We start from the raw sequence: 12,501 nt of genomic DNA on the forward strand, positions 1-12,501 counted from the left end.
ACTTTCCAGCGGTTGAAATGTTAGAAATCAGAGCTCATTCCATTGGATCCAATTCATTTTCAATGACCGTATGGTAGTTTAGCCTACCCACAATGCACCACGCCGCTACCCATAATGCACCGTGCAGTCGAGAAGCGCACTTCGCTTATTTGAAATTGTATTGGTTAAAGAAACAGTCCTATTGCTATTATAGTTTTCAGTTGGCCAACTGTGGACAGATTAGATCTACGTGGCAGCACATAGCAGCTGAAATCTGATTGGATACAAATCTAACATTCTCATACCCGTACCACTGGAAGCAGTGCAGCCAAGAGAAATGCTCCGAAATGCCGTGCAACAAATATAAATATGCACAACCATACACACACACTTAGACAAACAGAGAGTTTCAGAGCTTCTCAGGGGGCGCTCTAAAATATTTAAATGCTGAGGTTTATATATATATATATATATATATATATATATATATATATATATATATATATATATATATATATATATACACACACATGTGAGATTGATGGAATAAGGTCAGTGTCAGTGTTGCAGCTCCTTGCACTTCCCAGACAGCAACATGACGCCACACACTTGCAAAACTAACGCACGTGTGCACGCGTGTGTGTAAGTACGCAGGCTGGGGCTTAGCCAGGCTGAGGCTGCAGTGCCTTCCAACAGCAATAATTGGCTTGTTGGTGCAAGGAGGAGCCCATTTTCCAGACAAATCATTTTACATAACACAGTCTTCCACATTTTGCTCCCAAAATAGAAAAGGTAATTCTCAATTTTCCACCAATCACTTGCTGCGGTTCCTTTATTTGACTGCGTTTTTTTTCCTTCTAACTTTGACCTCACTTCCTGCATTTAACAGCAATAGACGGGAGTTGAACTCTATCAGTTCCTCTTCTACGATTTAATAGCATATGGCTTTTTAGATTAAGTTCAGAGACGAAGCTTTAAACTACAGAAATGCGGGAAATGTAGCTTAGATACGTTGAGGCCTGTCAAAAACCAAAACCAAAAAAAGCCCACCAGATTTATGCTTGTCTTTCCTCTCGCGGATTTTAGGGTGGAGCAAAAAGATGATGCCAGAAAAAGATTCATTAATAATGCAACGTGAGGATGAAGCCTCACCACTTTACTATGGTGGGAGAACCCCCCGCCCCCCCCCCCCTCATCACATCACCAATTCTAAACGCTGAATTGTTGAGTGCAACCATAAGTGAGTGAATTAAAATGTAACTATAATGTGCGTGTTCCTTCAAGAGGGCACAATCGTCACCTGCATTCTGGGGCAGAAAACGGATTAATTGCTTTGGAACTGTGGAAGGGCTCATATATGATATGTTGCTGCCCTCTTATGGATCTACCCCATCATGGAGGCTGACGGAGGACATTTTTGGTTTTTGGAAAGTGCTTCTTAGCAGACCCTCAAGGCCATGATGGCATTGATGACCTACGTTAACAACCTTGAAATTCTAATCGTATTGATTTATTCACAACTCTCTGTTGTCTTCATTTTGCAGCATTTCACTTGGCTGTACTGTTTTTAGTATGTGTAGACATTATTTTTATTTAATTAATTAATTTATTTAATTTATTTATTTATTTTTATTTAAAAACATTTTTTTAATGCATTTTATTTATTTATTTTTATTTTATTTTATTTTTTATGGAGTTGGATTTTGGCCTCAATGTTCTGCAAACTTCAATTTAATCTGCCCACTCGTTTATTTATTAACAAAGCAGCTTCAGAAATTTACCTCACACCACAATGCCGATTATTATGTACCGATACCACTAGTATTTTTTAGACATAACCCCCCCAACCCCCCCCCCCCCCAAAAAAAAAAAAAACAATGACAGTTTTAAACAAAGACCTATAATATATATCATAATGCAGAATTTTCCTTATAATTGCATGAAATGAATGGCAATATTCTACTCTTCTCATTTCTAGTTCCTGATCGTAAAACGGCCTACCAGTATTGGCCGCCCTGATACTGGCATCGGCTTCCGTTGCAAGTACCGATACCTTGAAAAAAAAAGACAGATATCGGCCTGATACCGATACGTGGTATCGTTACTTGCTCGGTGAGTATAGTGTATTTTATTGAATTTTTTAAAATGTTTTTGTCATGTTATTGGTTGGATAAAAACAGATTATGAACTAGATGATGCACATGGCACAATTACCTGTTGTAATATCATGTTTTTGTATTTGTATTGATGATTTCTGTGTCGTGATCGTGGTGATGTTAAGAAGGGGTTTAAGTTAGGTTTAGAATCCACCGAAAACCAAGGTACCAAATGCAGTGCCTGTGACTGCTTTCTTTGCTGTACAATCATTTTCTCTACTAACTTTATTTCGTATTATCGACAGTAGTAATACCAACACATTATTTAGTGTATTTAATTATTGATTGCATCTTTGGAAAAGCTTAATTAGGGCTGGCAATTTCAATTCAGTTGAAGTTGCGTAAGGTATCATCAGCAACGGGAAGGGAATCGTATGAAAAGAACAAATCAGACATGTAATACACAGGAAAAACCAGAAGAGGTCGCCAAAACAATTCAGTGTTTGTTCCACTCTACTGTCCGTTGTATTCTTTGATCTGCTTCCGTCATCATTCATTAATTATTATTTTTTTTAATTATGAGTAGCTATCACATGCACATCTAAATGCACTGCATAAAAACGAGACTGTTTATGAACACAATTTTTAAAGTGTTTTTTAAATGAGGATATTTTCTGTAAAAAATAAAAATAAAAAAAATAATAATACGGTTAGAGTTTGGAGGAAACACCTCAATCCATATTGCCTGGGGGAAAATGTTTGCAAACTGAAGTTCATAGAACCGTTTGTTGAAAGCTGCCGAGATTTCGATATGCCATGTTGAAATGAATACACATGCGAGATCTATTTGACTCCTCCTTTGGGAAGTTAGTGTACCTCATGTGAGCCCTCCCCTCTGCTGGATTCTCTCCTCTTATGGTCCAATCTCAGCCCGATGACAAACGCTGCAGATACGAGTGGACTTTGGCCATCTCTGGGATTTTAAATGTGTATGGTTATATTTGCCCCGGTAAGTATCTTTCTCTTAATTGATTTCATTAAAAATGAATTTATTATTATTTTACTTATAAAGTAAACATTTTTTTTCATGTGCATGTGAAAATAGAAGTAATACTGCAGTAAGAGGGTGGTGAATCTTTGTATAAATATTTCTTTCTAGTGTGCAGCCACATAAACGTCCTCAGTGCTTTGAATTTAGCAGAAGAGAGCAATATTGTGAAGGTGCAGCTGTGGAAACGTTTGATGCGAAAATGAATCGGCCTGCACTGCTGCGGCCACCCTCTAGTGCACAGTGAGCAGCACTTCCCACCTTTAAATTATTCAGCTTTTGTTTTCAAACCAATTAGAAATTTTAATAATCAGTCCTGTGATTTATTGATGGGAATACATTATGCAGTAAGCCACAGTACACTCACTCGGGCAACGTCCCCTGATAGTCCTTTAACTCATGCAAGTGAATGTTTTTCTCCTCATGTGACTGCTATCATATTCTCTTCCTTTAGATTTTTGCCATTTGTGCGTTTGCAACATGCGGCGGCTACTATGGGCACCTCCGGGTTAAAGTGGACTGTGCAGATAGTAGACAGAGTAACAGGAGCATCAACATTGAATTTGGCTATCCATTCAGGTACACCGTGCCGACTTTGATCATTTTTGGACAATTTTATTGATTGGCATGCGTCAGATATCATATATCGAGCAGAGGACAAAAAAAGAAAGAAATGAAAATGAACACTTTCCTGTTGCTGATAAGTCATTATTATCAAATAGGACCTTTGAATAAGTTCCACTTTCTCTAATGAATACACATTCACATACTCACCCACATACAAAATAAGAAGAAAAAAAAAGAGAGCAATGATGAGGACATGTCAAATCGGTAAAATTACCGAATGAACAATACTGATCTCTCCAGAAAAAAAAAAAAGTTCCACTTTCCCTCCAACATTTTTAAATAGTGCACTGTGTGTCCATATTTTTAGACGCATTGTCTTTCTCTTGATTACCCCTTTAAATAGGTTGCTGAGCTATTAATGTTTCAGAACAACTTGTTGCCATTAAAGCTTTGCGTATGGGAAAGTGTTACATTATTAATAAGTTGAAGAAGTACATCAGTGTTACTAAGTCCATTGCCCAAACCGGTATGGCAAATAAATAACACCATTTGTTAATTTAAACTTCCTTGAAAAGTAGACTCACTTTGTACTTTTGTTTGCGGAAGACACACCTTGCGTGAGTGGCAGAGAAATAAGATGATCTCTGTATCCTGTCACTAAATGAAGCGGTCAGTGAGCAAGAAGCCCAAAAGCATTGTGGGCGCACGCCGCTAGACAAGATCAATAGTGGAAACATTCTGGCGCGTCAAAAGGGACCACTTAAGGTTACATTCTTGACTGACCTGGCTGGCTCCGAGTGCATTTTGGTCTAATGATGCAGTGAAACATCTCAGACAAAAGGGCCCCTTTAAATTGGACTGGCTTCCTGTCTCCACATCGCAAATGACGTAAGCTCATTTAGACAAAAAAGTGGAATACATTGACAAGGATGAGCACAAATGTGTTTTGTAGAATTTCATTATGGACAAATCTGGAGAAATCTTTCCTGTAACGACTCTTTCCATTTGATCTAACATGAAATCCACCCATGTCAAATGACACAAGTTATACTGAACTGAAAGGACACTCCGGCTGTGTCCAAATGTCCACCCGTGTCCCTTAACGCCTCATTCACTACAAAGCCCTTCACTATATAGTGGCTTAATATGTAGTGCCCTCATTCAGTTTGGCGATTCGGACAGCCAGCTCACTACTTTCTCCTCGTCGCACATCACGTGACCACCGTAACTCTTTCGACGCACCGGCGCATAAATCTCCGACTATTTATTGTGAATGAAAATGTTTTAAAACTGCACTTCATTTCTTTTGTTGTAAATATTTTCAACTAAAACAAATGAATTATTTCCGTTGTATATATTTAAGACATCGCTTTGATTCCCGCGCTTGTTTTTTTTTCATACTCGCAATGCATTGCTGTCGATATCAACCCGGTTGAGTGAACATCGATGTTCAGTGTGTATGAGAAGTGGTGATGATTGTGTTATTTTTTGGTGCCTTGTAAACCGCACTTTGACATTTCTTTTTGATTTGTGTGTAATGCCAAAATATTTGTTGAATTTTGTAATTTCATTAAAAAAAAAAAAAACAATCAGAGCGCATCGTGGGTAATTTTGGGTGCCCTACATTTTCGCTCCCTGGACATTTGGACGTCACAAAATGTTGTGGGAAAAGCAACGCCATGACTTTTTGTTTAGTGACTTTCTAGCATTCAAATATTCTTGAGCTTTGAGTATAATTAAAGATAAAAAAAAATCCACCCATCCATTTTTTTTTAGCATTTGTCCTTATTTGAGTGATGGGTGAGCTTGAGCCGATCCCAGTCGACTTATTGTGAGAGGTAGGCTGGTTTTTCTACAAACAGGAACAATATATCGACGCCTTCTTAAAATAATAGCCTAAGTCATTTTTTTTAGATTTTTCCGGAAACACAAAAAAATGTAACCATTTGCATCACGAGGAGATGATTTAATAATAATGTTAATAATTTTTGCAAAAAAAAAATGTCTCAGGCAATTATTTTGGGTGACAATGTATGATCTGTAAAACTAACTAATACATATTTTCCATGAACAAAAATTGAGAACAAATCTGCTTTTCCTCCGCAGATTACAACAAGTGCATTTCAAGGCTCCGCTATGTGAAACAGAGAGAGAGGAAATTCTCTTCCTGGACGGCGACTTTTCCTCTGCTGCTCAGTTTTTTGTCACTGTGGGCGTGATCACTTTCCTCTACTCCCTACTGGCAACTGTGGTCTACATATTTTACCAGAACAAATACTTGAAAAACAACAGAGGCCCACTCGTGGTCAGTGACTGTTCAACCTCTTCAGTAGCAAGACCAGACGTTGTTATATTCACTTATTTTGTGTTCGTTCTGATGTGCAGGACTTTGTGGTGACATTCGTCTTCTCCCTCATGTGGCTCGTCAGTAGTTGTTGTTGGGCCAAAGCTCTGTCTGATATCAAGATGGCTACCAAGCCTACCAAGGTGCTGCTGCTCATCCCCGCCTGCTCGGCTCAGGAGAACAAATGTACAGCGGCGCAGGAACCACATTGGTCTCGCCTCAACACGTCTGTGGTGGGTAGAAATAGGGCATCTACAACAATTTAAAGCAACGTGGAAGGAAGGAGTAAGTAAGTGGTGGCTGGTATTCACAGTTTGGAACGTGTTTGCCGAAAGGCAGATTTTCTCTATCTAATGTTTACATATAACAGTATATGCTAACTGCCAATGTGGACCTCATCATGACACCTTTTTTTTTTTTTGCTCATTATAGCAACAAAAACAAAATATGTTATGTTTGTGTCTCTTTTTTTGTTGTTGTCATGACATATTTTTCACCGGCAGTTGCTAGGCAGGGTTCATGGGGTTCAATCATAACAATGGGGAAAAAAATAGCTTATGTTGTTATTCCACTGTACAGAAAACAGACAGGAAGAAAGGATGGACACGCACGAAATTAATTATTTCAAAACATTATTCATCGCATTAATTTTCCAATGCAGCCACTGCTCTGAATTAAATACAGTATAAATACTAGGGATGTCAGGCGATTAAATTTTTTAATCGTAATTAATCTCATGACTTCAACAGTTAATTAATCGCAAATTTTATATCTGTTCTAATTGTACAATAAAATGCACAATACATTTTTTCCATACATTTTCGTACTCTTGTTAGCATAAAAGTGGAAAAAACATGGCTACATCTTTTAGTCATTGATACAGTAATTTCATAATAATTCATAAAATTTTGTTAAAATAAAAAAGATATACTGTACTGTAAAAAAAAAAACATGTGATATTAATTTCTGTTGAAGTCATTTTTCTGCCCCTAGATGGCATAATTGCATTTAAGACGTTGGTGACAGCGCAGTGCATTTTTGAAGTATTCATAAAGTAATTTGTGAAATTCAGCATATTTTTAAAATTGTAAAATACAACTTGACCCCAGTCTCCACAAATATATGCATTATTATTACAATTTTGACATAGATGTGTTTGCTGCATTGCGTCTGGAATTCCCCCAGTTTGTCGCGTTAAAGGAACTTTAAATTAACTGAAAATTAACTCACTCATTTTGACACCCCTAATAAATACATATTTTTGATTCTCAGCATTCACTCAACTATAACATTCATTCTTTATATTTTCTCCCTCCAGGTTTTTGGTTTTGTCAACGTCGTCCTTTGGGCTGGAAACATTTGGTTTGTCTTTAAAGAGACGGGCTGGTACAAGATGGGGCAGAGGTATCCCACCAGGAGCACTTTGGGAAAACGAGAAATGCGGCAGCAACTCTACAGCGAGAGCAGCTTTGACCTTCAGGAGGAAAGTTTTGGCGCTCAGCCGTCCAAACACAACAACTCCAACCAGACAAAAGGGGATTTAGGGATGCAGGTGTACCGGCAAGGCAGCTTCAACCAATCACCAGTGAGCCACGGCCTCCCACAAACCTATCTCGGCCAACCAGTCATTTTTGATAGTAAGGGAGAAGCCCTGTGATCATGTCAATGAGAAGTCATGTTGCCTTATGTCTATTTTTTGGATACATGTGACACTTGTATTACAGTAAAATTGTGTGTTTTTCATACAGCTAAAATTTTGATGTCATCTTTACTGACCACTTCATTCAAATTTAATCACACTGTGAAAACGTATATGGTGGGTCAGCTACTTTACATAGTTCACTTGTTGTTGACTAGTTCTCCAAATGGTCCCTTATATGTGTCTGGTATCAAAATGTGTTATCTATGGAATCTTATTGATGTTTAAAAAACATGTTGAAGAATAAATAACAGCGCAAACAGAATTGTGTTCAAGCACATTATTATTATTATTAAAATTATTATTAACATTATTGTAATCGTTTGTAAGGTCTTAGTCCTTCTTATGTTTCAGAATTTCTTAGACCATATGAGGCGGGGGGATTTTAATCTGTAAAGCACTTTGAGTTGCAATTTTAGTATGAAAAGTGCTTTATAAACGTATTGATTGCTTGATCATTAAAGTATATTTTATCAAAGATGACAGAATATACTTTGTTAATACTGCATTTAGATTCTAATGTCTCCATAAATTATATGTCTAGCTGTAACTGTAAATTTCACTATAGAATTCAAACAGATTTATTGTAAGATTTTGAGCGGCACAACGTATTACAGACCACATTTGCGCTTCAGTATTTATTTTGATAGATGAGTGGTTGTTTTCTATTTTTTTGTATTCTTCTGAGTCCTTATTGTTGGATATCTCGAGATTGTAATCAATCTTTTTGTCGTTGTTGTTGCTTGTGTTTTTTTCCTCTCCTTGTGGAACCTGCAACTGACTGTGCTTGTTATTGCCTTAAACAAAAATAAAAATTTAATAAAATGAAATGTGTTTTTGTCCACTTGCAAAAGATTCATTTTAAATAAAGACCGATTCAATGCAATTTAATGTTGCACTATTCATTTGCTTGGATTCGTATTTATAGTAGATCAAAATTAAATCCTAAAATTCCAAATGTTGAATCCTTTTACTTAATTTTGCTACAGAAACTATCCTAAAATGTACAAAAATAAAATTATATTATAATATATTATATCTCTTTGTGTCCATGAAAAAAAGAAAAAGAAAAAAAAGTCAGCGGTGATTCAAAGCCAGTAGGCAGCAGGTTGAAAGCAAAAGAGGGAATGATAAATGAATAAAGCTTCTTGTGGAGAACATTAAAGTATGCGCCATGCGGCGTACCTGGATTATCTCCATTGCAAAGGCCAGTGGGATAATCCCTCCTGGTGGCCGTTTCATCCCATTTTAGACAATTAGCATAATACCTACAGTAGCCATACCGAAAACTCCCACTAATGACTTGTCAATTATCTTTGCTTGGACAAAGCCAAGACAAACAAGTGATTATATTTCAATTAAATGGTTTGCCTAAGGCCCTTACTGAACATCCACAAAGTAAACTAACAATATCTTGCTGTTTGGGCAGCCCATCTTTATGTGCGTTGCATAAAGACAACACTGTTTACTGTAGAGCTCAGAGCAGGTTTATGGGAAGTGAAGTTTAAATTGAATAAGTGCGGCGTCTCGCTATCCTCAGGACAAGATGTGTTCTTTGATAGTTTATTGGGATGAGATATTATCAACCTAGCCATCTAGTTTTGATACTTGATGGTGTGTTGTTGTTTTTTTTATGACAATGTTGTTTGATCAAGGCACGGTACATAGTGGTTAGCATGTAGGCCTCACAGTTGAGAGGTTCTGGGTTCAAATCCTGTGTTGAGTTTGCATGTTCTCCCTGGGCTTGTATGGGTTTGCTCTGGGCACTCCCACTATTCCAAAAACAAAGATTTCTATTTTCATAGACAGGTGCACGTGCGGGCTACACAAAAATGGGCGCATGCTCGTTTTGCTGTCGGAACGAGTCTAGTCTACTGTATTTTTTTTTTTAATTTGGTAGGAGCGCTACCCATCCCTTGGCGTTGCAGTGCATCTCCAGTTTGGTGACAAAAAGAAGGTATGACTTTAGACTCTGTTAAACCAGGTCTAACTAGTGGTGCAGGTGGTTGTTTTTTTTTAGTTTTTACTAAGATGACAAGAATCTTTGCTCTCTTATTAACATAAATTGAACATTTGAGTATTTAAATGTGGTTGTCACTATTTTACGACTTCTGAATTCATTTTTTTTAAACATATAAACAGTATAATAATGAAATTGTGTAGACTATTTGTAATAATGTGATGAGGTGATTTATATCATTTTCACTGTCATAATGGCCTTCAGACGGAGCCCATAACTACAATGTGGCCTGTGATCAAAATGAATTTGACACACCTGCCCTAAATTGTCCTAGGATGTGACTGAGAGTGTAAATGGTTGTTTGTCTGCTATGTGTCATGTGATTGACTTGCAACCAGTCCAGGGCATACCCCGCCTCTTGCAAAAAAAATCAGCTGGGATATACCATTTTGCGTTTTTGTTTTGTTCGTTAGTCAGTTACACAACCATATTCAGAAACCGTTGTGGTGAGATGGCCCTTGCTCCAAAGAACAGAAAATATTTTCTAATGTCGATGATGCAATGTATTCATCAATTATATAAGTCAGAGAGAATGTTGACTTCACCATAACTGCAATTTACGTTTAACAGAATCGAAAAAGCTAACCAGTGAAGTCCATCCAAGGCTGTTGTTGTTCACGGCGAACATCCTCCTGGAATTACATGCACTTTGTTATTAAGGCCTCACTTTGCAGCAGTCCTCTTTCTGGTCCAAGTAATTAAATGGCGAGGAGAAGTGAGGCTCTTCTCTGCGGGTGCTGCCCCCTTACACAAATGCTAATGGCATGCAGGTGTCCAGGGCCGCCTAGTAAATTACAGTGTATGTGCTCCCAGCTTGACAATTAGGATCACAATGTGTGAAGGAAATAAAGGGTTGCATCACGGGGATAAACGCCACATTGCGGTTTGTGTAGTACAGTGAAACCTAGTTGAGCTAACGTGTTACAGTCTTGTGTGTCACATTTGTTTTGAGTGAATTTCAAGCAGTGTTGGTTTTCATTAATAAAACAACCTGGCATTGACCTCTAAAATGCAAATGATATTCTACACTTTATGCTTATAATGTACACGTACTATGAAGCAAGAGATGTATCTCAAATTCTTGAAATAATGATGACCTTGGTTGAGAAATGCTCTCAAATGGACCGGGTGGTACTGAGGATTGCCTCCAGAGAGCAGTAGAGCATTAAACAGCATTCCACGTTGCACTTCTACGTCACTGCAAACTACAACCATCCATCCATCCATCCATCCATCCATCCATCCATCCATCCATCCATTTAGGGTCATAATAAAAAATAAATAATAATAATAATAATAATGAGTATGATAACAATAAACACATTGTTGAATGAACATTTCTCTGACCTGTCAATGAAAACTGTGCATTATTATCTTTATAAGTGGAGTATTTGATAAAGCTCTACGAAACGGCTCTCTTCTGACGTTTGTCCACTCTGTGCTATGTGAGAACTGCATTCCCACACTCTAAAAGAGAATCGTTGAACCAATTTAAGATTACAAATTGAATTGTTGACCAACTTTAAAAAAAATAATAATAATGCTTTAATTGGCAGCACACGATTGAATTAATTTAATACAAAGTGACCCTAGGCGTTATTGTGACCATTTTTGGTCTTTTTGTTGGTTCTGACCAAGCCATTTCAAAAATAAAATACTGCCCACGGGTTAAGTTTAATTTATTATGAGTTCATTAAACTTAATATATTCGCTTGAATTAAATTATTCCAAAAGTAATCCCAAGTGAATACATTAAGTCTAATGAACTCATAATAAATTAAACTTAATATATTTACTATGGATTATTATTTTTTATTTAATTTATTTTTTATGGAGAGCTCAATATTGTTCATTCGGTAATTTTACCGATTTGACATGTCATCATCATTTTTTTTTCTTTTCCTTTTTCCTATGGATTAATTTAATTCAATCGTGTGTTACATTAAACTTAATATATTCGCTTGAATTAAATTATTCCAAAAGTAATCCCAAGTGAATACATTAAGTCTAATGAACTCATAATGAATTAAATTTAATATATTTACTATGGATTATTATTTTTTATTTAATTTATTTTTTATTTTTTATGGAGAGCTCAATATTGTTCATTCGGTAATTTTACCGATTTGACATGTCATCATCATTTTTTTTCTTTTCCTTTTTCCTATGGATTAATTTAATTCAATCGCGTGTTACCAATTGAAGCATTTTTTTTAATTGGTCAACAATTCAATTTGTAATCTTAAATTGACTCAACAATTCTCTTTTTAGAGTGCAACGTCATGCTCATGACTCACGATGACGGTTGCTCACTTCATTTCCAGATCATCTGTTTATGCGTTCCAAGACGGCAAATTGTTTTAGCATCCGTTTCCGCAACGCCTTATGTGTGATTAGAGGATTCCCAACAAGATTGCTCAAAGCGACTTTCAGCCGTTGACACACTTCCTGGATTATCACACAACTTAACTACCATTGGGTGTTAAGGCGTGCGTCTGTGATTAAACTGTGTGATCACCTCTGCAGCTGTCAGTGTGCTCGGTCGTGAGAGCCCCTTTGAGCTAAGCGTGCGTTTCAGACGTCAGGAGTGCAAGTGTGCCTGTGTGGATAAAACGTGATTGGGAAAGCTTGCAAAGTGGCTCCGTATTAAAAACCGCAGGGTGACATCAGTCGCAGTGCTGTTGTTGAACAATTTGTTCATGTATTTTGCTCAGGATGGATGAAAAGACAAAGCAGATTCCAACATAA

At 37.0% G+C, this 12,501-nt stretch overlaps 1 protein-coding gene across 2 annotated transcripts; it reads left to right on the forward strand.

Annotated features, from left to right (window-relative positions):
• The first annotated feature begins 662 nt into the window (after positions 1–662).
• synprb (synaptoporin b) lies at positions 663–7,998 on the forward strand. Of its 2 annotated transcripts, none has more exons than XM_077573584.1 (7): positions 663–771; positions 1,958–2,091; positions 3,006–3,084; positions 3,578–3,702; positions 5,797–5,995; positions 6,076–6,267; positions 7,353–7,998. In XM_077573584.1, exons 3-7 carry the CDS (start codon positions 3,061–3,063, stop codon positions 7,689–7,691), a joined length of 879 nt encoding a protein of 292 aa, XP_077429710.1. In that variant the 5' UTR covers positions 663–771; positions 1,958–2,091; positions 3,006–3,060; the 3' UTR covers positions 7,692–7,998. The 2 variants fall into 2 exon arrangements, with proteins under 2 accessions (XP_077429710.1, XP_077429711.1); XM_077573585.1 differs by lacking the exon at positions 663–771 and adding an exon at positions 1,005–1,219.
• Positions 7,999–12,501: the final 4,503 nt, after the last annotated feature.

Source organism: Vanacampus margaritifer, chromosome 8 (genome assembly GCF_051991255.1).
Source record: "Vanacampus margaritifer isolate UIUO_Vmar chromosome 8, RoL_Vmar_1.0, whole genome shotgun sequence".
Classification (NCBI taxonomy): domain Eukaryota; kingdom Metazoa; phylum Chordata; class Actinopteri; order Syngnathiformes; family Syngnathidae; genus Vanacampus; species Vanacampus margaritifer.